The sequence below is a fragment of the Phalacrocorax carbo genome, chromosome 3 (genome assembly GCF_963921805.1).
Source record: "Phalacrocorax carbo chromosome 3, bPhaCar2.1, whole genome shotgun sequence".
Lineage (NCBI taxonomy): Eukaryota > Metazoa > Chordata > Aves > Suliformes > Phalacrocoracidae > Phalacrocorax > Phalacrocorax carbo.
The window spans coordinates 102,088,708-102,115,201 of NC_087515.1; the positions used below are offsets into that span (position 1 = coordinate 102,088,708).

Genomic DNA, 26,494 nt, shown 5'->3' on the forward strand with positions numbered 1-26,494 from the left:
TTATATATTTTGTGTATTTATATCAGGAAGCTGTATTTTTCAGATTTTCCAGAGCTGTAGTTTTCAAATGCTGAGACTCATTTCAGAAAGGCCTCTCAGGGGAAATACCTGTATTATACTTAACAATTACATGTTAGCTACAGCACCTGCTGTACTGTGTCATGATGACGATATGTCAAAGGATTATTCATTTGGACTCCAGGAAGTTATTGTCAGCAAGGAAATTAAGGACAAAAAATAGTAATCTTTGAACGCCTTAACTCTCTATTTTCTTTAATGTAGGGATGCAGACTTGTTCCTGTTAGACACAAGAAAGGCTCAAGCTTCTGAAGTGGGCTGGTTTGTGTTTGACATTACTGTGACCAGCAATCACTGGGTGATTAATCCACAGAACAATCTGGGCTTGCAACTCTGCGCTGAAACTGGGGACGGTAAGATCATAACTCCATATATGCTCTTGTCATCTATTGCTAAGGATCTGTTCTGGATGGGTGTTTTTCAACTTGACGGGGTGACAATTCACTGAGAGTGTTTAAGCAAAGGGCACAAGCCTTATTCTGCTGTAGCTATAGTCTGCAAGCTTTCTATTATTCTTATTTCTGTAGAATATAGCAATTATAAAGCTAACTGAATCAAGTTAATGTAAATTAAGTTTGGGATAAAAGCTCCTACATAGAAAATGAAGTTCCGTTTTCATGTTCTCCCACTAATGATTACATTCAGAAGACTCAAGCAAATTTGTGGAATTTTTGTTTTAGAACGTTTCTAAAGATCTTCCGGGGCTGAAGCATGGAGAAAGGTATTAAAAAACCTCAGGACATTTCAGGCGGGACCTCATAGCTGCTGGCACTGATGTTGGCGAAAGGTTAACAATAGGGTAATGCGGGAATTGGTTTTCTATGGTTGGAAAAAAAATTATATTCAAAACGTTTTAATCTTGAAATGGGTTAAAAATTTGAAATCTTGAAAATTTTCAGTAGCTGAAAATTAGAAAGTACACTATCAAAACTGAAGTCAGAGCTGTGGGGTTTTTTGTACAAATTTACTGGGCTACGTCATTATTCACAGTCATGCTCTTCATTAAAAAGTGAAAATGTATCTCAATGCAAAATAATATTTTTAGAAGAAATGTTCTTTACTTAGACTTCTTTAGACACTAATAAAAAGAGACTTATATACTGTTTTTTCTGTGATGGTTCACTTAATCCATACTACTTTACAAGCAAACTTTCAGATTTAGCTCTTTCTTGTCAGAAAGCTTTTTATGTCAGAGGTCAAGGGATCTATGATGCCAGTTAATCTAAACCTTAGCTGACATAATGTTAATGAGTAGCAGAAGAAACCCTGGTGTAAGGATTAATATTTTTTTTCTTCTTTCTTTGTTCTGGCTACATTTTCTCATTGTTTTTGATCTGAATTCTCCCTCAGGCTCAGCTGGGCTGTGAACAAAGCTTCTCATACTTTTTCGGCAAGAGCCCTGGCTGCTGGACAGTTATGCAAAAACTGTCCTCCTTTAGGCGTGATGCTTAAAAAGGGAGTTGGCAGGCTTGAACCAGAGTGGACAATCATTTCACCTAATATTGCCTATATGGTCAGAGTACAGTCAGTGGAAAAGGGAGGCAGCAATGCAAAGTAGACCGTGTTGTTGCTGTGTTCAGCCAGCCTTCAAAGGCGCCGCAGCTGAGCCCGGGCTGTACAGGGAGTGGCTCTGTTGGGCAGCCTGGTTTTGTGAGGCCATTTTTACACCCTTAAAATTCTGGAGAGGTGACACCTCCGTCAGGCATCCAAATTAGGTGGACTGGCTTCTGGCCAGCTTTCCTGCTCCAGAATAAACTCCATCCTTGACTTTTCTTCCAAGAGATTCAAATTCAGAAATTCTTGAGAATTAAATATCCATGAAAGGCATTCATTAAGAAACCCTGGATTCAGCAATTTGTTGGTCCTAGCCTCAAAATTATATCCATTCAGTAAACAGCAGGAAAGTTTGTATGGGTAAAAGCAACAGTAAAAGAACAGTTTATGTAAATATTTCTCCTGTCCTACTCCCAAGATCAGAAAGGTGACAGATAATTTTCTATTTTAAATTCCAAAGCCACTGGCAGCTTTACCTTCTGCACCTCACTTATTTGAATTTCTCAGCACAGCTGCTTGAGTAGAGGGAATTGGAGGGAATTCCCCTTGTCCCTTACTTTCTGTTTCCTTTTCAGTTTATTCATGCAAGAAGACTGCCCTTCTAGGGACTAAAGTTTTCAAAACTATAGGGAAGACCTGTGCTATATCACTTCAGCTTAACATCGGGAAAATCATCCTTTCATGGTCTTACATTTTTGCTCTTAAAGCTTTGATTATTTTTATTGGGTTGCTGTTACTTCTGGAAGCTATTAGAAACACCAGCAGTTGAATGACATGTTTGTGTACAGATGGAACATGAATTTTTGTACATGACTCAGTATGTAGTGGACTCTGTTCGTAACCCAGAGAACCCCACCCACCTTCCCTCCAACCAGTTTTCTATGAAAGCTCAGAGACTGGTTCAAATCAACTGAAAAACCTTCCCTTGGCTCAGGTGAACTTCAGGCCATGCAGGTCTGAAGCACATTTCTTCATCCCTCCAGCTGTCCACTGCAGGAGGTAGAGGAGATCTGCCCCATAACTGGAGAGACATTTATGATAAGACCTGATCCATTAACCTTTCTGTAGCAACAGACTATTAAACTAAATGGGATTCTGTTAAGTCAGAGGATCCCTGTTCAGGTGCTGCACCGGGGCCCTGGATAATCGCGTCTGTAAATACATACTGATTTTTAGATTTATTCATACAGCACCTTTAAAACGAGGTGCCGATAATTACTGAGACTCCTGGGTGCTACTATATTGTTATCGTTACCATTAACAGTAATCTTTCTTACAGTTATCTTTCAGTGACTTTTTAGGCAATTACTTGCGTAGATATATTTCTCTGGTGATCCCTGAAGATGGTGAATAAATAATAATAATGTCTACATGAGGAATAAAAAAATTTGTAACTATTTAATATAACAGTGTGATAAAAACAACTTTGGAAGAATGTCTGGTTGTTGTAATTCATATTATTCCCCCTTTGAAAATGCTGAAAAAGTACAAAAGCCACATGACATTGGAATGTGTTTTCTTTTTTCTTTAAGACAGTATTTGGTATCATACGTCTCATTTTAGCATGAAATGTAGACTTTTTCTCTTAATGGGACGTTTTATTTTGAACAGTAAGAATAAAGGTTTGCATGACACATATGGAAACTGTCAACATATAATGCACTGTTTCCCTGGGGCTGTGGTAAATTAAGGATCAGGTTTTTTTGATTCGCTTTTTTAATGTCTCCTCAACATTCTGCAGCATCCCCTTTTGGCTGATTCCCTTCTTTTGACACCAAAGCTCTCCATGGCGTTTAAAACGAGAGGTGATCATTTTCACACTGATGGAAGTGCGGGTGTTAGATGAATTGCAGCATAAAATCAATGCAGATGGAGAAACAATTTGAAAAGCTCCATGCACTGCTCTTCCTGTATATACACCATATGTCTCCCAAGACTTAGAACATGTTCCAGTGAATCAGCACCTTTGTATTAATATTTAACATTTTTATAATTGTAAGTTAACAGTTTGAACATAACTTTTACTGGAAGAGTATAAATAGCTGCAAGAGTATTCCTTTTGCTGTTTATATCATTGCTGAAGAGAACCTGGTGTTGTCTACAGAAAATGAGAGCGGGAGATAATGTGTTAATGGTGACTATTGATGATCCACAGAATAGAACAGGTTCCAAACACACAGGTCTCAGTACAACATCCTGGGTATGCCCCCCACCCTTGTAATTCTGTGCCATTTCTCAGGTTACTGCAGCTCTCAGTTATTTTCCATCTGCCTGCACATCAGAGGGGAAGAAATTGGTGGTAACTGAAAAGCCCCAGCTGATTAAGGTGATTTCTCTTACCACATAGTCCTATGGAAGGTTTCTCTGGGCTTTCTTGCTGTTTGAGGTGGGCAGGCAGCAGGAATTCTCAGCTCCCTGACTCTGACTTTTACTTCAGTATTTTTTTCCTCAGAGTGAAGGGAAACTTGAAAGAAATAGGTTCCTTGATCCAAGTGAAGCCTGGGGAAGGCCAATTCTCTCTCCAGCACGTATTTGGGTATACTCTGACATGTGTCCCCTGGAAGGGGGTTTGGCTCTTAATCCTACGTGCTGCAGGAAGGATTGGTGAGATCCTTCTCCAAGGATGATCAGGGAGACATTAAGAGACACACTCTCCCTTTTTTAGCCTCTCCTCCTTTCAGCCTTGGCCTTCCAAAGTCCGTTTCTCCTTCAAACCCTTCACAGAGGGAGTATGGCCGCATTCTTTATGTCACAGAGGGTGACTGGCTTGCTTTCAACCCACAGCAACCTGTGGCAGTACCCTGGCTTCTTCAGGTAGTTGGCTGCATACTTCATATTGGCCTTGGCCTCACCTATGTTATCAATCTCATCCCGAGGTTGCCCCCCAGTCAACCTTGGCACCTAATTTACATGACCATGGTAGCCATCAGGTACTCTGGAGGATGCTGCTGGTTCGTTACATTCAAGTCTGCTGGTGGATCTGGTATTTACAAGGCAGAGTATCAGGAGTGAGTTCACCTTCATTAGTGTCCTTACAGTGGGGGAATTTGGGTTATATATATAGGTATATATATGGATTTTGGCAGGCAATAGCTCTGCCTAAATTCTGAACCATCTGGAAGCCATATAGCCATGTTAGCACAGCACTGAACCCAAACTAATATATCCTGCCCCTCAGCAGGTTTTATTAGCTTGGGCTCAAGCACTGCCTAAGTACAGTTACATGAGTTCTGGTTCAGAGCTGACTTTGGCCAAAGTTACACTAGTAAATTAAACATGCTTAGGAATACTGTGGTGTGAAATGAGCCGGAGGGATCACACTCTTAGTCTCCAAAACAGGGTGACCCCATGGCAGCTTCCCCCGTGGGAGACATCCTTGCAGCAGCGCCTTGGGGTGCTGGGGACTCTGCGGTGGAGCTGGCATAGGCCCTAAGTCCACCAGGAGCACCATCCCACCCTCAGCAGAGCAGATGATCCAGCTCCAGTGCCTGGGAGCACTCCTGGGCACTCTTTAATTTACTCAGATAGGTGTAACCCCTGTTTCCAGCTGGGTCAGAAATAAGTCAGCATTTTCTTGTGTCTGCTTGTAGCAAGCAATGTGAACACACCCTCTGTCAGTAAGGGCACGCTTACTTTAAGCAGGAGGGTCAGGATGTGAGATGGGCTACTGCCCCTTCTCCTGCCACCACTGCATACTGGTGCATACTGGTCCTGGCTGTACAGCTGTGCAACTCCCCCTCCACCCTGCTCCCCAGACAGACAAAGGGTATATCTGCTTCTGGGCATCAGTATTTTAGAAAGAATGGCATTTGTGCTTTGTTTCATTCAGAAGGCTTTTACCCATTTGGTGGATGGCCAATTAATCTAATTTCTCCTTCTTGTATTGTCTTCCTGAACACATTTTGAACTGTGCAGAAAATCCCACAATTCCCACAAACCATTCACAGTTTAAGCATATTAAATGGAAAGGATAAACCAAGTATTCAGCAAGCATATTTGTGTATGATTACATCTAATTTTTTGTGTAAGCATACGTGGTACTGCCACGTTATACAGCGTGCCATGGTGCCTAACATGTTCTCAAGTGCTTTCTTCAAGAGCTTTATGAATACCAAAATCTACACAAAAAGACGGGCAAAATTCTTTCAACTGAATAAAACCAACAAAACATAAGATTTTAAAACCAAAAGCTGAATCTTTAATTTTGGCTAAAGATGTGAAGCCTAGCAAATGCAGAGCAGACCATCCAAGACCACCCATTTTTCAGAATTCCTTAAAGCCTCCAGGGAGAAGAAGAGTTAATAAAACACACTAAGCTTGTTTCAGAAGCATATTTTATGTTGATATATATGTGTCCACCAAAGGAAAAGTTTGTGAAACAGTTTATGTAGATGATACAATAGAGACAGTATAAAATACTTCGGAGCTGGAGTGTTGAGCGTGTCTTATATACAGACCATTAGATTTGTATTGTTAGATTTTCTTTTCTCCTTTATTTAATAAGCCACCTTTTAAGCTTTGGTAGCCGAACTCTACCTCAATTCTTTTGTTTCTGTGAAGTCCCATTGCTCTCAAGAGCACTTTTCAGGCATGAGAAACCACACAAATTTCTATATAATTTTGAAAACTACTTTGTGAGCTTTCAGACTCAGAGCCTCAGGACAGTTTTTGCTCAAATATTAGATTTTACTGAACCTTTTATACTCAAAGTCTTTCTCGCAAAGGCCTTTCCTAATCCTCATTTCAGATGTCATTTCCCACAAGGACGAAACCATAGGTTTGGCATTGGAAATTTTTTTCAGCAAAGCAGAAATAAATTCTCAGTATCACTAAGGTTTTAATTTCCACCTACATATATATAAAATTATTACCAAAATATCTACTGTGACCTAGCAGTAGTGGTTAACCTGTAAAATGTGTTTTGTGGCTTGTTGAACACTTTTGAAAGTAAATAAGTGCTTGTTTTTCATAACAAAATGAGTGGTTTGCTGCAGTTCGATGACTCAGGACAAAATAATGGATCTTGGAATCACTCATTGTCCTGTGTTGCCAGTGTAAATCTGGCCAAGATGCATAATGGCTGAAAGCTCTTGCAAAATTAGTGTCTGCTCAATGCCTTACATAAAATACATACTGGCTGAGGAGAAACAGCCAACTCACAAATCTTACCACTCATTGGCATCCACACTGGTGATCTTAGAAGAAGTCAGCTTTCTGAATGTCATGAAAAACAAGGCGATGTCTCCAGGTCAGGACTGTGAGACAGATTGTTACTGAAAGTTTGAAGGGCTCTTGCATTTTCATTTGGAGCAGCTGGGGGGAAAATGAACTTTTAAGATGGAACTTGATCAGTTCATGAAAAGAATTTTGTGATATGACTGCATGTCACAGCAGCAAAAAGGATGTAGTGACAAAGCAAATAGCTCCACAGTTATGATCCCAAGTGCTATTCCTATTCTGTGGGCAAAAATAAAAAGAACAAAATCATCAGGATTGTAGAGATAGCACCTTTTTATGAGCTGAACTTCACAATTATTTTTGCAGCAGTGATTCCTTTATCATAAGAGGACAGATTGTGAAAAGGCAAATAATATTCATTCAGGTCAGTCAGTCAAACCAGCACTTCCATACAACCTTTTACGCAAACTGCTAAGGGCACTTTACTATCAAATAGAATAAATGCCAAAAATGAGTTTACATGCCAAGTCAAACAAATACATCTTGCCAAAGACTCAAACTCATATGAATAAGGACTAAGGAGTTCAGCAGATTTGGAACATAATTCTTTAAGTAAATCTTAGGCTCCAGGTATATACCTGTCGATATGGAGAAGAGATAATAAATTATCATAGCAGGATTGAGAAGCACATGCCAGAATGTGAAGAATACAAAGGCTCTGGACTTTCCCTGCACAGAATATGTCCATCTGTTATATTTATTTGTTTTTTTACAGGTGTAGGGGCAATTGCAGTGGTTAGGTTCAGTGGAGCAGGCACTAAGCAGACTACTGGTTTCTTGCAGTTTCTTCTTTTCTTCTAAAGTCTGAAGAAAAGTCTTTGAAATCGCTAGAATTAAAGATACAATGGAAGTATAAAACCAAATCCATTTATCAGAATGCTTGACCATGTTCAATTCTTCTTCAGAGATGTTCAAGAGAAGGAGAGACACACACCTTGCTGTTTTGGTTTTACCAGTTTCATGTGGTTGAAGCTCTGAAGAAAGGTGTAGTTAAGCAGGTCAGCCCAAGTCATTCAACTGATTTTAGAAAATATTGTTCTAATACCACAGTATAGAGCAACTCTGTGCTGGAGAGAACTGGACTTTCAGTTGTCATCAAAACAGAGAGTTTTCTAAATGTTTACAATAAATGACAGGCTAAGGACACTTACCAAAAGTGAAGCTCATGAACACTTCTTGCTACAAAGGCCAGTTCAGGGTAGCGTAAGAATTTTCTTACTGTATTCTGAAATCCATGCTTTGGACAAAGGTGAGGACTACCTAACAAGACCACAGCACACAGATGGAGCTACTGCTGTGGCAGAAAGCTCAATGCATTTCAGAGGCAGGATACTTTGAAATACCTCCTGTTCAGGAATGGGCAAAGATTTGTGGTCTTAGACTGAAGGACATCTCCCGCTCCCACTCCCCCCGCCCCAGCCCTTTTTTTTTTCTAATGAAGGATAATAGAAGTTCTGTAAACTCAAACTTTCTTTTGCACAGAAGCAACCTAAAATGAAGACAGCATATGTGGTTTGAATTTCCAAACCAAACAGTTCAGAGATCCTCCTAGGAAGAAATATAGTGTCTCAAGGGCAGTGTATATTTTGATTGCTTCATCTTCTGAAAGTTGCAGTTAAGCTAAGGTATATGATAAACCGAGAGAGAAAAGTTTAATGATGAACACACAGAAGTCAATAAAAGATTTCCTGTTGACTGCACTAGAAGCAGATTCAGTGCATATACCATTCATGAATTGAACAAATGGGTCTTAAAAACTCAGGCTGGCTGCTTAAAAGATCAAGCAAATAAAGGAATAAAGTCCCATAAGCTGTTTCTGTGTGTAAAAAGGCTGTGGGTTACAGGATTAAATTTTTTATAGTATATCTCTATACCCTGAATAACAAAGTATAACCAAGTAAGCCTTAACTTGTGGAATCTTAATAGCCATCTCATTGCTGAAGTCTAAAGGAAACCCAGAGGAAACTTAATAATATTAAAAGTTATTTTAAAGGGAGTTCACATTGGTTTGAACGACATTTTGCTTCTCACACAATATCCACCATTGTAAATTCAGAAAACCCAGATTTAAATTCAGAAAACCTCCACACATCTTTACAGCCCTCAGTATATAAATCTAATAGTATCCTTAAAATGTCCAGCAGTAAGGTATTAATCTTTTACAGATAAAATTAAAATTCTGAAAGTCATTGGAACAAAAAATAAAGAAAAATAGTAAAAATATTCCCTCTAGAAATGAGGGGAAACTTGGAACTTTGTGGTAAGAGGTTAGTTTGTCCTTGTTGCAATGAATAGAGAATAGTCTGTACAGTTTTTCATATCTCACTTGCAATAGAAGATTGGACCATATAGAAATTAATGTTACTGAATTATTTAACAGTAATTCAAACACATAAAGAGAAGAATTAAAGAAACACAAGACTAAAAAGCCATTTAAAATGAAATCAGAAGCTTCAACAAATATATTTTTCCCTTGCAGTCAAAAAAGTAATTATCAAAATTGTTCAGAATATGTTGCCAATTACTCTGCTCCGAAACTGCTAACTTTCTCAGTTCTTCTCTTGCCTTTGCTGGGCTCTCTGTCACTGGAAACATCTTAAACCAATTTAAAGTGCTACACCTGAATAAACATGTTGTAAAAGTGTTTATGTATTGAAGTGGGTCAGTTCAAGGTATGGTATTTGGCTGGAACTTCTAATTTCTCTTTTTACTGCAAAAGGGCTGCCAGAAGGAGGAAGTCTGAGCTGAATTAATACATTTGTTACAGTGGAAGTAGAATGGAAACTACTTTAACCACAAATCAAACTGCCTCTTTCATTTACGCCAGTGATAGAGTTTTTCTAAGAAATATAGACTCTGGCGTACAGCCACTGTAAGTTTGTGTTTGAAAAGGAAACTTATATGCTTATTTCTATAAGGTTTACTCCTATGCTTATTTGCAAGTTCTTTTTCAGGATGATTGAGTTAACAGCATTATACGTTTGTGAGGCAGATGCTCCTTCCTTGCCCGCGTAGCAAACTTTTCCAGTCGGTTTAGAAGAATCCCCAGGCGCCCTGATGCCGCGCAGCACACGCGGTGCCTGTGCCCGTACCTTCCCATTTAAAGGACCTCTGTGTCCCCCACCCAGCACAGCTGCACAGCTTCACATGACACTGTCTCATTTTCTGACGGTTGAAGGGCTCTGCATAATACACATACACACAAAAGTGTTTATGCTGCCAAAATAAATTCTGTTAAGAGCAAGGGTTTATTTGCTAAAATGTCACTGATGCAGTTTCAGTGACTTGTTTTGCTTTCTTTTCTTTTACTGAGCTTTAGATCCTATAATATAGTGAGGTTACTACACAGTCCTGACTGAACAAATATTTTAAAGAAATATGCACATCCCCTGGGAATGGAACCAGAGTCAATAATGTACATATTTCAAACTCTGTTCTCTTGAACGGCTGAATGCCTTCCTACCTTTACTAGTGAATGAACATCAGTTTGAGTAAGGCTGCACAATATTTATTTTTAAAGCAGGACTATATTTATTATCTACAGTTCTCTCTGCTACTGATTTTCTTTGGGGATATAAGGTTCCACATCTCACACACAAGTGATGTAAAAATAAGATGACTGCATTGCATTATCCTTTCGATAGCCTATAGAATTTAATGGGGCTCATTATTTTTCAGTTCTATAGTTGTGTACATGAGCCTGAATGAAAATATCTGAGTAATGAATATGGTACATAGTGCACAGGGACTGCAATTTTATGCAACGACAAGCTACCTGTAAAGCTGTTGAAACTTTTTTAAATAGTTGAATTTTTTGTCTTTTAAGTTCCATTCAACTAAATGTGCTTAGGATTCTTAATAACGTAAATGCAGGATTATGGGCAAAATTCTTGCCATGCTTCAGTCAGCAAGTGAACTCCCACCATGGCCTCAAGAGGGGCAGAAATTCACCTTTTAACTTACAATTTCTATTATTTTGTAGGTCGAAGTATCAACGTTAAATCTGCTGGCCTGATTGGAAGACATGGGCCTCAGTCAAAGCAACCATTCATGGTTGCATTCTTCAAGGCAAGTGAAGTGCTTTTCCGTTCTGTCCGAGCAGCCAACAATAAAAGGAAAAATCAGAACCGCAACAAATCCAGTAGTCATCAGGAGTCTTCTAGGATGCCAAGTGTTGGGGGTAAGATGAAGCTATGATTTACTAGTCTGTTTAGAGGAGTTATGGGCACCTGCTCAAATGCGGTGGAGTCACAGCAACTAAAAAGATACTGCTCATTGGCTGAACTGCCAGAAACTGTGTTCACACTCCATTTCTACCTGCTCCCCTAAGCTTTGTTTAAACCTCTTTTGTTATGTTGGCCCTGAGAATGATGCGGCTTCTGTGAGTCAGGTCGCTTACATGTTTCATGGGCTTCTGGATGTTACAATGCCCAAGTAGTTTGGGAAAGGCTTCACCTGACCTTGAAACTAGTTTTATGTAGTAGGCAACTGGATGACATCTCTGTTACATGTGACAAAAAGGGAGAAAGAGTAGAAAGAAGGCTTGCACCCAACTGCTTGTCAAGAAAGCCTCAGCAAAAGACAGCGTATGGACTCTTGTTTAACTGCCTCTTAACTGAAGAAGCCAAGATGCAACACAAAAATCTGAATACTGAAAATGAGGAAACTTAATCTGTGAAAGTGTAAACTGTTTATGAGTTCATACCAGCTGACATGTACCGATGTAAATACATAGTGTATCCCTGAACAGGACTGAATTTGGTCCCTTATTTACCTGAAAGGTACTGACAATAATGCACGTGAAAACATTATTAGTTCCATTACAGCCTGGAGCCAGTTTTGCTCCAATTCTTTCCTGAAATGCTCCTTCAGCTGGAGACACAAACTTACTTTCTAAATATTATCATTTTTGAACAAGCAATTGTACTTTATGGGGACAGGATGTGAAAATTTATCTTTCTAAAAGCATGGTAGATCACAGAATCATAGAATACCAGGTTGGAAGGGACCTCAACGATCATCTGGTCCAACCTTTCATGGCAAAAGCACGGTCTAGAAAACATGGCCCACCACCCTGTCCAGCCAGATCTTAAAAGTGTCCAATATTGGGGAATCCACCACTTCCCTGGGGAGATTATGCCAATGGCTGACCGTTCTCACTGTGAAAAATTTTCCTTTTGTGTGCAGTCGGAATGTCCCCAGGAGTACCTCGTACCCATTACCCCTTCTCTTTTCCATGTAACTCCTTGTAAAAAGGGCATCTCCACCTTCTTTGTAGCCACCCTTTAAACACTGGAACATGCTGATAAGGTCTCCCCTAAGTCTTCTTTTCTCGAGGCTGGACAAACGCAGTCCTCTCAGCCTTTCCTCATACGGCAGGCTTCCCAGGCCTTCAGTCATCTTTGTGGCCTTTCCCTGGATCCTCTCCGGCCTGTCCACATACTTTTTGTGTAGCAGGAACCAAAACTGAACGCAATATTCCAGGTGTGGCCTGACAAGTGCTGAGTAGAGCGGGATAATTACTTCTTTATCTCTGCTGGTGATGGCCTTGTTCAGGCAGCCCAGCATCCTGTTGGCTTTCTTTGTCGCAGCGGCATAGTGAGTCTGTTGTCCACCAGGATGCCAAGGTCCCTTTCTGCAGAGCTGCTCCCCAGCCGGGTAGATCCCAGCCTGTGCTGCACTCCTGGGTTATGTTTTCCTGAGTGCAAGAGTTTACATTTGTGCCTGTTGAACTTCATAACAGTTCCTGTTAGCCCGTGCTTCCAGCCTGTCCACATCTTCCTGCAGAGTGGCTCCCCCTTCCGAAGTGTCCACTTCCCCACTCAGTTTGGTATCATTGGCAAACTTCATCAGGGTACACTTCATCCCATCATCCCCGGATCACTTATGAAGATATTAAACAGCGTTGGGCCCAATATCAATCCCTGGGGGACCCCACTTGTGACATGTTGCCAGTTTGAAAAGGAGCCATTTCCCACCACCTTCTGGGTGCAGCCTGTCAGCCAGTTCCCCACCCACGCAGAGCGCGTCATTTTCTCTAGGAGGAGTCTGTGGGAAACCGTATCGAAATCCTTGGAGAAATCCAGGTAGACAATGTCCACCGCTCACCCCACAGCAACTGAGCAGGTTACTTTGTCATAGAAGGCAATCAGGCCTGTCAAGCACAGTTTGCCCTTGGTGAATCCATGCTGGCTTTTCCCAGTCACGTGCTTCATTTGACTGGTGGGAGCCCCAGGAGGATTTGTTCCGTAACTTTCCCAGGGACTGAAGTAAGACTGATGGGCCTATAATTTCCTGGATTTTCCTTTAAGACCTTCTTGTAGATGGGGGTGACATTAGCCTTTTTCCAGTCTTCTGGGATGTCCCCCAATCTCCACAGAGTTTCAAAGATTATGGCGAGCGGCCTCACAACGGCATCAGGCAGCTCTCTTAACACCCTAGCGTGGATATTGTCAGGGCCCATTAATTTGTAGGGGTCAAGCTCCTGTAATAGCTCACATACCATTTCCTTCACTGATGGATCTAGTACCATTGTATCAAAACCTCAATATATATACTATTCTTAAGCCACATGGATGTCTACAAGTGAGCAAATTAGTATTTAATGGAAAGAATTCAGCCCTGGAATGCAACACATCTATTTGAGGAAAACCATTATGAGCATTATGAATTACTTATATCCATCTCAGAACCTCGAAAGTGGCAGACTAGAGACCCCCCTATTGTAACGCACAGGCCTTTCCCTGATTTGCCTTAACAACCACAAACTGTTACTGAGTTGCTAAAGAAGTCACAGAAATTATTTGAATAGTTTATCTTTCTAAACTTATTTAACATTTACCTAAGGTTAAAAATGAGGATTAAAACATATCCTGAAAAAAACCATTTTCAATCTGCTACTTCAGTAGTGAGCTCAATTTTATTTGTATGTTATGTATAGGTACAAAAAATACTGTGCTATTTATCTCGTTTCTGCCGAGGACCTGGAGCATAGCTATTTCTGAGGTAGACGGCTCAGAGAGATGCATATGTTCCCTTTGAGGACCTGCCCCTTTGAGGAAAAGCCCCTGATATTTGTTAAGGCACCAGGGTTCTCTCTTTACAACTGGGGTTTTGGGGTTTTTTTTTTAGTATTGTCGAGTTTTCTGATAGTCTGTATAGTTATACCACAAATGGCTCATCTGCACAATTAACTTCTAACCCCTTATCAGTCAATATTGGAGGGGAGCAGTTATAAATAAATAATGAAAGAAGTCCCAAAGCAGAAAATTTTAGCTTTTTGCTAGTAAAAGAAAGAAATTACACGCTCAATAACATGCTCAATAACAGAAAGGCATTTTTAAAATTATTCATTAGTTATAAAGTTATGTTGACTAAACATTCTCTCTCCATTAACATCTTAAACTTCCGATTTTTTGAAACAATGCAGGCTAAAGATTGACGGAGCATCTTGTAATTCAGATATGGTTTAAGCATGCACATCACTTAAGCTTGCTAGCGGCTGGTCACTCTAAATTCATTCACTTCAGCAGATGAAATGAATCTGCATTTTTTTCTGCAGAAACTGTCCCTTCTATTTTACCCCTATTATATGATGCACTTCTCTGTTATCATAAAAGGGTTTTGGACTTAATGACACAACATGGGGGGGGGCTTGGATTTTTTTTTTGTTGTATGTTTGTTTTTAAACACCGTCAAACATGAACTGTGCAACTGCATTAACTCCAAAATACAATCTCTTACCTCAAGGGTAAGTAATATTCTCTTTACACAAAAAAAAAAATTAAAAATATTTTTCATATTTCCTGGAAAATTTATACTAATTTTGAGAATTACATTATTTTGAGGGAGGGGAAATTCATCAAAGTACACAGTACAAACAAGATGCCTAAATATAATACTTTCAGATTGAATTCTATCTTTCTAGTCCATGAGGAAATGAGAATTAAACAGATTTGTTAAGCCTCCTTGATTATAGCAGGAAAATTGAACACAAGCTCTTTGCTGGTTTAACTTGGGAAGAACTTAGTCTTAACACACATTGCATTGGCTTGAGAATTACCTCCGGAATAACTGCCTGTCTCTCTTAACACACCAGTCATCTTCATCTTTGTATCCAGTTGTGCTCCAGAGCTGTTGTAAACCAAGAAAAATCAGAATACTCTCTAGTGAAATCAACATATGAAACGATTTTTCTTCTAACCTCTTTAGGTCCCCAGTCTGCATAAGTGTAGAGGTGCATCACTATATATGTTGATCAATGCCAGATCTCTGTCAAAAAAGGTTGCAGTCCAAGAAAACCATCCTGTTAAAACAAAATTAGGTTAAGAAGAAACTGCAAGTGCAGTTTCATCAAAGGCAGGGCAGCGACTTCTGACTGGAGATGGAGGCAGCAAGATACGGGCTTGCTGTAACAGGTGGCAAAGCTGAAGGCAGATAAGTAACCACAACCTCACGCAGCAATGTCCTCTGTAGCAAAACTGCTTGGAGGAGTAGCTCCTGCACCATGGCAAGTCAGTTTACCTCAACAGATCCCAAATCACAAAAAACTTCTTTTATGTGTGTGCCATTAACAATCAGTGATGGGACTTTTAATGCTGTAAGTGATTCAGAACAATTTTCCTTTTAATAACTATTGCAACAATACTCAATAAAATCTGCATATTAGCACACTGGTGGCCACAAAGGCAATGTGCAGATTCTATCCAGATGCTCCAGTGTGCAAAAAAGATGCAAAAGAGAGAATAAATTCTTATTCCCAGATCTTCACATCTTCACAGAATACAGGCAGAGTCCTTCCATGGGGACAGCCTATTATCAGGGAAAAGCTATGCTCTTTTCCTCCTATTCACCAGCCCCAGGAACTGTACAAGTGCAGTGGATATGCTGCATCCCAGCAGGCTTGTGGGAGAAAGCTGATTAGTATAATTAATCTCTTCATATTTCAACCAAAGAAAATCCCAAAGGATTCTGTCCATCATCTTCCTCAAGGCAGTCTGTCAATAGGCCATATTTAATTCTTATCTGCCCCCTGATGCATGACACTGTTGACATAAATGACACAGTGATGGGCAAACATCATTGTGTAATATAAGTCCATAATCTTTTATCTACAGTATCTAAGTTAGACATTGACTGTGAAAAATGCTTATCTACATAGCCAGAGGTTATGTAGCCAGACCCAGACAGGTATGCTGTCATTTATATGTCACAGAATTTGGTTGTACTTTCATTTGCAGATCAATTCCAACTTTACTACAGTCATGCCTTCTTTTTCTCCTTCCTTTTTCCTTCTTTTCTGTTTCTTCCCACATGCACACTTTTTTGTTGTTTGTTTGTATTTTTTTTCTTCCCCCACCCCCTTCCTCCATCCTTTTGCCCTTGGCTTTTGTCTTTTTCCTTCTTTTCCAAGTTCTTGGACCTCAGCAGATAGCTGAGGAAAAAAAAGAAAACCCTACTGGGTAACTCAGTTCTTCCCTTGCACTGGACAACATTTTTTTTTAATTATTAATGAAGATATACACAAACACAACATGAAGCAAATAAAATCTATAAGTGTCAGTTAATATAACAGCTGAGCAAATGTTGACAGGTTTGGGGTCAGCATCCCTGTGTTGCTAAGAACTCCAAGAAAATATGACCTCTGTGCAGTGTAAAGACAGAGAGAAACTTAGCATGCAGACTCCACCTGCCTGCCATGCACAGAGGGTTGAACTGTGTGTTACTTACCCAGTTTTATTCTGGTCAAACTGTAGATAAAAAGAAAAATAATTAAACCAAATCAAAACAAGACAATTTGTTCCCAAAGTGCATCACATAACCATTCCTTAAAACAAAGGCTGGCTTTGTTGTTTTTTGTTCCTTTGGACATCACCTAAAAAGACTGACAGTGTAATTGGGCACTAGAAGATATCCACATTTAAATACCAAATAGTGACTTATACCAGGAAATTCAAAAGCTACATAATTTTTGGTCATCATGTGGTGAGATAAAACCAGAAAACAACACTTAACTGTGTATTTCCTGTATTTTATTGGTTGAAGTCACACTAATTAATTAAGAACACAGTACTTTGTGATAGTTGTGATAGCATATATAAACATGTCAACATGTCTATATGTCTTCATTTCCCTTGCCAAAAAAAAAAAAAAAAAAAAAAAGAACTTGTTAAGCTTCTTATATTTTCTTGCCCTCCTTCTACAGTTCTTTCTGCTATGTAGGGGTTTGCATCCCAAATGCGGTCCCTGAATAGCTGAGGAACAATGTTTTCTTAGTCACAATAGCCTAAAGTTTGGATTCTTAACAGAATAAGCATGTGGGCCTTGAAGCTCAGTATGTGAAACTGAAACCTTGGCAGCAGACCTTATTATGTATGTCACATTCTATACTTATATGAAATGTTACATTACACACAACATTTGCCTTATATGAAAGATAGAATTCAAGGAAGGAATACAGATTTGGGTGAGTCTCACTTTCTTCATAGGTGTGTGGGTTAGATGGTTTGCAGATCTATGTCTGCACATGAATCATGGACCATCATATCAGGTGTTCTGGTGTGACCACTCATCCACGTCTGGTTAACCTATATCCAAATAATTCTAAGTATCAATACAATGAGACTATGTGATGAATTACACATTTATTATTCAGCCTTTCTGCTTTAACTGTAGGGACTTCTGCTACATTCTGGTGCTAAAACTTCTGTACGTATTCTTCAATTTGAAAATGTCATGACAGAGAGAAAACTGCCAAAAGCACAATCTTCAGCTTTCATTTGTTTGCCTGCTTGGGTGCAATCTAAAACCCGATTGTTATTATCCTGACTTTCTCATATGCATATCTTTCCCACATTTTTCAGTCACAGTGTTTGCAAAGTGACTGCATTCTACATGATTTAATTTTAAATTCCCATTAACAGCTGAAACAGAAAAGCTCAGTATTTAGCTCCTATGAGCACTGATACAGCCAAAATCATTATACAGATCATTTTAAAGAGTGATCCGTGAAATAGTTTAAATTTTTTTAAGTTAAAGTTCCTTTACTCTCCACTACCTTCATCTAACTTCTAATGTGTGTGCAGAACATACTAGATTATTACAGACAACTAGGCACAAATCATGACTAAGAGTTCTTGGTTATATTAAAGGCATACAGATTTTTCAGAACTCATGGTGTCCTAGGTTGTCCTGCCTTGCTTCAAGTGGCTATTCCAGAAAGACACAGGACACCCATGGATGTGGGCATGTATTTTGACCCTATATGCCCTGGAGAAGCTGAGGGTATCTGAGATTGCAGTAGGTAACTAACTACCTGTGGAGAACCTTTAATGAGTATCACTGAGAATCAACCCATGAAGGGCTAGGAAAATACCGTAGGAAATAAGGCAGTGTTTGTCTTTAAACAGGAATGAAGATTCGGGGCATTACAGCTTACAAAGTCTTACTTAACATCCCTAGTGGTACTACAACAAATTATTTAGCATTGCAGATGGATATATCTTGACTTGTGCAATGCTTTTGACACAGTTTCAGGAGACATATGGGGCTCAGGTCTATTCAACAGAAAGTGGGTACAAAGCCTGTTAAAAAAAAAAAAAAGAAAAAGCATGTTCCAAGAGCATGTTACCAATAAGAGTAAAATTTGGGTGGGTATTTTGAATTACATCCTCATTGAGTCTCTTCTGGATTTGTTTCAGTCCAACATGTTATTGGTAATTTGGATGATTGATTAGTCCTCCCAGATCTAGTATCCTTTGTGAACTTGCAGAGAGTACACTCTGTGGTATTGTCCAGGATGCTAACGAAGACATTAATCAGTATTGGCACCAGTACTGATCGTTTAGGGAGATTCCTAGTAACCAGCTGCCAGCTGGACTTTGTACCACTGATCACAACCCTTTTAGCCCAGCAGCCCAGCCAAGTTTCCACCCATTATATTCTTTACCTATCCAAACCATATCTGACCAATTTAGCTATAAGAAAGCAATGGGAGTCTGTATCAAAAACCTTCCTAAAACAAAGTGAACAACACCCAGCGCTCTTCACAAGCCCACAAAGCCAGTCAGCTTGTCACAGAAAACAATCAGGCTGGTTAGGCACAATCTGGCCTAGTAAATCCATGGTGACTTTTCCCAAACACCTTCTTGTTCTTCATGTGCCTGGACATGGCTTTCAGGAGGATTTGCTCAACAGACTTCTCAGAAACTGATGTTAAGCTGATTGTCCTTCCTGAAGACAGTTGAGACCTTTTCCATTTTTGAATCATCAGAAATATGCTCCAGTCATAATGAACACTCAAAAATGGCAGGGAGTGACTTTACAATGATGTCAGTCAGCTCATTGCTCACCATCAAATTCATCCCTCCTGCTCACATGGACTCATGTATCTTCAATTTCTTTAAGTGGCTCCTAACTCTATTTCTTTTCCTTTGGGTAGGACGTCAGTCACTAGGCTGAGGGGTCTTGGGAGTCCTAAGGGTAAGTCTTGTCAGTAAAAAACAAGACAAGGAAGTCATTGAATACCTTGAACTGTTCTGAGTCCTTGTCACCAGGTCATCTGTCCTACTGAACAATGAATCTGTATTTTTCTTAGTTTTTCTATTTGCTATGAATGTACCGATAGAAGTCCTTCTTGTTGACCTTCACATTCCTCACAATTTTCAACTCCAGCTAAGCTTTGGCCTTCCTGACATCCATCCCTGCATGCTCAGGAAATGTATTTATATTATTTCCTATTTTCTATTACTTCCTACTTGAAATTGAGCTCAGTTAAGGATTTCCTATACAGCCACAGCGGCTTTGTGCCATACTTTCTTAACCTGCACAAGAGAGTGAACTTACTTGCCTTGCACTTCTCTCAGAGGTTGTCCTGGGAGATCAGCCAGCTCTCCTGGTCTCCTTTGCCCTCCATGCCAGTCTCCCGTGCAATCATGTGAAGAAGATCTCTGAACAAGCTGAAATCTGTTCTCCTGAATTCCAGGGTTGCAATGCTGTTGTTGGTCTTGGTCATCTCCTGGTAAACTCTTCAGAAGGGCTAGGTAAGAAAGGAGAGGAGGTACTCCCTGTATGTGAGGGAGAGTTTTGACTGTCTAGGGCTTAATGATGGTGACAATATGGTTGAGTGTTTATGGGTAAAAATCAGGGGGAAGGCCAACAAGGCAGATATCATGGTGAGAGTCTGTTACAGACCACCCGACGAGGATGAAGAGGCAGATGAAATATTCTATAGGCAGCTGGGAGAAATCTCACAATCACTAGCCTTTGTTCTCATGGGGATTTCAACTTGCCAGATATCTGCTGGAAATATAGCACAGCAGAGAGGAAACAGTATGAGAGGTTCCTGGAGCGTGTGGAAGATAACTTCCTGACACAGCTACACAGCTGGTGAATGAGTTAACTAGGGAAAGCGCCCTGTTGGACCTGTTGTTTGCAAACAGAGAAGGACCTGTGGGTGATGTGATGGTTGGAGGCCATCTTGGGCATAGCAATCGTGAAATAATAAAGGTTTCAATTCCTGGAGAAGTAAGGAAGGGGGTCAGCAGAACCACCACCTTGGACTTCTGGAGGGCAGACTTTGGCCTGTTTAGGAGCCTGGTTGGCAGAGTCCCTTGGGAGTCAGTCCTGAAGGGCAAAGGAGTCCAGGAAGGCTGGAGATACTTCAAGAAAGAAATCTTAAAGGCACAGGAGCAGGACATCTCCGTGTGCCAAAAGACGAGCCAGCAGGGAAAAAGACTAGCCTGGCTGAACCAAGAGCTTTGGCTGGAACTCAGTTAAAAAAGGAGAGTTTATGACCTTTGGCAGAAGGGATAGGCACCTTAGGAGGACTACATGGATGTTGTGAGGTTATGCAGGGAAAAGACTAGAAGGGCCAAAGCTCAACTAGAACTTAATCTGGCTACTGTCACAAAAGACAATAAAAAATGTTTCTATAAATACATTAGCAGCAAAAGGAGGGCTAAGGAGAATCTCCATCCTTTATTGGATGCAGGGGAAAACATAGTGACAAAGAATGAGGAAAAGGCTGAGATAATGCCTTCTTTGCCTCAATCATTAATAGTAAGACCAGTTGTTCTCTGTGTACCCAGCCCCCTGAGCTGGACGACAGGGATGGGGAGCAGAATGAAGGCCCCATAATCCAAGGGGAGATGGTTAGTGGCCTGCTACACACACAAGACTATGGGGCTGGATGGGATCCACCCAAGGGTACTGAGGGAGTTGGCAGAAGTGCTCACCAAGCCACTCTGTACTTTATCAGCAGTCCTGGCTAACTGGGGAGGTCTCAGTTGACCGGAGGTTAGCAAATGTGACACCCACTTACAAGAAGGGCCGGAAGGAGGATCTGTAGAACTACAGGCCTGTCAGTGTGATGTTGGAACCAGGAAAGGTTATGGAGCAATAATTCTGAGTGCCATCATAGGGCAGGTACAGGACAACCAAGTGACCAGGCCCAGTCATCATGGGCTTATGAAAGGCAGGTCCTGCTCAACTAACTTGATCTCCTTCTACGACAAGGTGACCCGCTTAGTGCATGAGGGAATGCCTGTGGATGTCATCTACCTAGACTTTAATAAAACCTTTGACACCATTTCCCCCAGCATTCTCCTGGAGAAACTGGCTGCTCATGGCTTGGACAAGTGTACTCTTCAATGGGTAAAACACTGACTGGATGGCCGAGCCCAGAAAATTGTGGTGAATGGAGTTAAATCTAATTGGTGGCCAGTCACAAGCGGGGTTCCCCAGGGCTCAGTGTTGGGGCCAGTTCTCTTTAATATCTTTATCAATGATCTGAATGAAGGGATTGAGTGCACCCTCAGTAAGTTTGCAGACAACACCACGTGAGGTGGTATTGTTGATGTGCTTGAGGATAGAAAGGCTCTATAAAAGGATCTGGACAGGCTGGATCAATTGGCCAAGGCCAATTGTGTGAGGTTCAACAAAGCTAACTGCTGGGTCCTGCACTTTGGTCACAACAACCCCATGCAATGCTACAGGCTTGGGCGAGAGTGGCTGGAAAGCTGCTCAGCAGAAAAGGACCCGGGGTGGTGGTCAACAGATGGCTGAACATGAGCCAGCAGTGTGCCCAGGTAGCCAAGAAGGCCAACAGCATCCTGGCTTACATCAGAAATAATGTGGCCAGCAGGAGTAGGGAAGTGGTGGGGCCCCTGCACTCAGCACTGGTGAGGCTGGACCTCAAATATCGTGTTTGGTTTTGGGCCCCTCAGTGCAAGAAAGATATTGAGGTGCTGGAGCGTGTCCAGAGAAGGGCAACAAAGCTGGTGAAGGGTCTATGGAGCAAGTTTTATGAGGAGAGGTTGAGGGAACTGGGGTTGTTTTCTGGAGAAAAGGAGGCTGAAAGGAGACCATATCGCTCTCTACAACTACCTGAAAGGAGGTTGTAGTGAGGTGGGTGTCGGTCTCTTCTCCCATGTAATGAGGAATAGGACAAGAGGAAACAGCCTCAAGTTGTGCGAGGGGAGGTTTAGATTGGATATTAGGAAAAATTTCTTCACCAAAAGAGTGATCAGGCATTAGAACAGGCTGCCCAGGGAAGTGGTTGTGTCACCATCCCTGGAGGTACTTAAAAGCCATGTAGACATGGTGCTTAGGGAATGGTTTAGTGTTAGACTTGGCAGTCCTAGGTTAACAGACTTGATGTTCTTAAGGGTCTTTTCCAATCTAAACGATTCTATGATTGTCTCAGAACCTTTTAACTCCACTGCATGATGGCTGCTGCAGCCCCATCCTGCTGCAGTTCTCATCAACATCCTTACCCCCAACCTGTTCTTTATTCATTGAAGTGCATAAATACAACACTATCTTAAGGTGACTGGGCAGGAGTATATAAAAAAAGGGTCTGAAGCTAATCATTTGACAGCATGGCTTTGCTGCAAAACTCCTGTTCTGGGATATGCTGCTAGAAAATAACCCAGACATCGTAGGAAATAATTATTTTACTTTATTTGGCACTGTGTTCACTTTTGACCATCACGTGTTCTGAAGGACACAGAGAAACTGAAGAGAACCAAGAGAAGCAATGAGAGCACAGATCAGGACAGCTGATAAGAAGCAGTTGGTAAATTTGCAGAAAAGTTCCTTCAGGCCGGCTATTTGGAAGAGTTTTCTGGAAGGTAGTGAAGCACTACAATGGGTTATCTCACAGACTGTAGAACTCCCTTTCTTTAATTTTATGTGAAAAAGGCCTCTCTCTTAATTTTCCAGGAATTCTTCAACAGAGACCCTCCCATCGCAGCCTCAAGTCTTTTAATGTTAAAAAACCTGTTCCTTAAAAAAAAATTCTATTCCTGAAAATGAACTTTTTGCTTCTTTTTCAGTGTCTTCTTTTTTTTTTATTTTTGTTGTGAATTTCAGCCAACTTTTTTTTTTTCCCCTGCCAGAATGGTTATTTTGGTCCAAAAAGCCATTTTAAACATTCTTGAAATGGAACTAGAGGAGACAGCCTGTCCTCCCTGTTCCTTTGCATGCCTCACTGATGCCATCACTTGACTAGCACTATAAACCAGCCCTGGGGTGCTGATGTGGTGAAGGCATGACCCTATTCCCTGTCTTTCCTGTTGCTCAGGGGCAGCAAGGAATAAGTACTAGATTTTCTCCAGCATTAAGGTTGTCCTGGAGAAGCATGTACGGAAGGTTCTCTGTGTCCTATCCTGACACATCTCTGACAGTGCAGAAACATTTAAAAAGCATCTGTTAGTCTACTTGTTTACACTAGTATTACCAACTAAAGATCATTAAGTGGTGAATATTTCCAGAAAATATGGTAAAAAATGAAAGAGTACAAAGCATACTAACATTTCAATAACAGGCTTTTGGAAATTCTGTTGTTTCAGGAAAATTTTTATCATTGTTAATATATCTTTTGAATTGGGCTACTTTCTTTACCTGGCAATTAAACCTGCACCATCATACAGATTACTTCCCGTATCTTGGATCAGGCTCTCACTTGTTGTTCTTTGATTACCTGTGTGCATATTACCAGAGTTGTTACCTAGCTAGCCAGACAACAGACATCTTGTAAACCTGTTTTCCCTAATGCTGAATGCATCATTTTGTCTGTGTACATAAATTGTATCAGGCTGACACTGATGATTCTGCATTTCCAAGTTTACACTGCCTTTACAACCAGCCCTAGGAATATAATTGACAGAATGCTTGTTCCTTTCCTTTGTACAGTTTGTTCAGCAGCTCAAAAATAGCTAAATCTTGCCAGTTCTAGCACTGTTTCTAAACAATTTATTATTATTATTTTCTTCCTGTAGATTATAACACAAGCGAGCAAAAGCAAGCATGTAAGAAACATGAACTTTACGTGAGTTTCCGAGACTTAGGATGGCAGGTATGATTACAAATGCTGTTTCCTATCAGTTCAGATTGGGGCAATCTATTTTACAGTCCCCCATTATTTATAGTCTGTTTTCTTCGTGGTAATTGGTATTTCACTGATGAGAGACAAATTCTTTAAATGCATTTGTAATGAATCCCTATCACTATTGCTTTACCTGTTTTGGCTGCTGTTCTCTGAAAGATTTTGCATACATTAATGGCTTTACAATCTGGATTCATTCACATAAAGACAAATCTGAAGTATTACTCAAGATATTAATAGAACTGCAGTAAGTGAAACCAAAATCCCCACACTGAGAAATGGATCTTTTGAAATTGCCGTGGAATTCTCCCTGGTTCAGTGCTGTCTACTGAAGGTCACAGGGATTTCACTGGGGTAGGGTCCTTAGGGAACTGGACCACTGTTCAGTGGTTTTTATAACACCATAGCTAAGTTTATATAACTTCTGGGGAAAACTCATCCTGCCACAGAGTAACAAAAAAAGAAGGTACTTGTAGTAAAAGGTTGTAAAGACAGAGGCAGGGCATTTTGAGAAAAGAAAATAAAGAACAGTCTAGGTTTTTTTCCAGAAAGCAAGGAGCTCTCCTCTATAAAGAAAGAACAAGAAGGCCATCAGCAACCTATAACCTAGACATATTACATATGTAGGTAAGAACTCAGAGATGGCTGTCTGTGCACTTCACATTTCTCCAAATTATTTTAAAACAATCCTCCATAAGCAGAACAGGTCTATGAGGAGAAGTGGTGCACTGTTTCTTCAGTGACAGCTCATCCTTTACATATCTAGATCATATTCTCATATGGCCCAACTTTTTGTAGTATGTTTATCCTCACAGCAGCCTGAAGAAGTAGGCAGAGAGTTTTCCCAAGTCTGCAGAGCATAATCACTCTGTCCATGGCCACAGAGCAGGCTTGTGGTGCTGATCTAAACTCAGGCTACTAAACACGTGAGCTGTTGTCTCTCTGTAGATCACAGATTTTTCCAGGTATCAACAGTCTTTTCATTTTTTGAAACAGTAAATTCTGATGTGTCCCAAGATGTGCAAAGCTCTCAGATCGTTCATTCAAGGTGGCAATAGAGAAAAGAAAATCTACCTTTTTCACCAAAAAAAGTTGAAGAATTCAAAGTTTCAGTTGGAAAGCTAAAGCTACACTGTACAATATTTGATCCGTGAAACTCAGGGTGAAATGAGATAAAAATAAACAAAACCCAAGAAGTAGGTACTTGACCGTCCCTGCCCTTCCCTCAGAACCTCCATTACCTTTGCCTGGCAAAGGAGGAATTCAGCAAACTAAACACATATCTTTCATTAACATTTTAAAATATTTTCCCTCTTGAGGTCGTTTCCCCATGCTGTGTTGCTAGAAATACTCAAAATGCTTGATTCAGTGACGTTCCAACACATAATCTCTAGCCACCCTTAGTCTCACACAATAGTACAGTTAATGGTATTGAGTATGCTTAAGAAAGAGGATGCTTTTTAATGACTTTTGTGGCACCAAGAGGTGCTCAAGATTTTCGGTCTGGGAAGAAAAGTTTTCTGAACAGACATATTTGGACCTTTAATTCCCCTTACAGCCTCATTAGTTGGTATTCAGTACAGCTTTCTAAATTTAATTTTCATCTGAGTTTTGCATGAACAAAGCAAATACTTCCTTTTTTTTTTTTTTCAAAAAAAAAAAAGTAATTGAACATGCCACATTCTGAAGTTAGTTTTGTCCTTGGACATGTTTTAGTTAGCTTGATATAGTTTTAAATTTTCTGTGTGAGAAAAAAAAAGAAGAGTGGGGTTATTTGTTTTTGTTTTAGGATTGGATTATTGCACCAGAGGGCTACGCTGCGTTTTACTGTGATGGAGAGTGTTCTTTCCCCCTCAATGCCCACATGAATGCAACAAACCACGCCATTGTTCAGACTCTGGTATGCCTCTTCCTATGTTGTTTTTGCCTGTTTTGCAGTTTAAAGTGTCTTGGCACAGGGGCTATCTCTTCCTCTCTGTTTACTACTATTGGATTTTGATTTTTTCTGGGTAAATGACAACCCATTTCAAAGACATGCTGTGATGATTATGCTGGAGAGAGGATGAACCATCCAGAATGTCCTGTGTGGTAGGTTTCCCTTCCATTTCAAATGCCATAACGCATGAGAAGACTGTGTCGTATTACTGGAGAATTGTGTACACAGAAAACAAATGGGCCCCCTGGTCCCACTTCCAAGAGTTTTCTGCAGCTTATTGAAGCTCCATGTTAACATCTCCA

The 26,494-nt window shown here is 40.4% G+C and overlaps 1 protein-coding gene across 3 annotated transcripts in view; it reads left to right on the top strand.

The window, feature by feature from the left end:
* BMP5 (bone morphogenetic protein 5) overlaps positions 1–26,494 on the top strand; it is a 61,938-nt gene that overhangs the window by 29,780 nt on the left and 5,664 nt on the right. For all 3 annotated transcript variants that reach the window (XM_064447884.1, XM_064447883.1, XM_064447885.1), the window contains 4 exons: positions 283–431; positions 10,853–11,050; positions 24,150–24,226; positions 26,046–26,156. In XM_064447884.1, the coding sequence (XP_064303954.1) occupies positions 283–431; positions 10,853–11,050; positions 24,150–24,226; positions 26,046–26,156 (535 nt within the window). The remainder of the gene's footprint in view (positions 1–282; positions 432–10,852; positions 11,051–24,149; positions 24,227–26,045; positions 26,157–26,494) is intronic.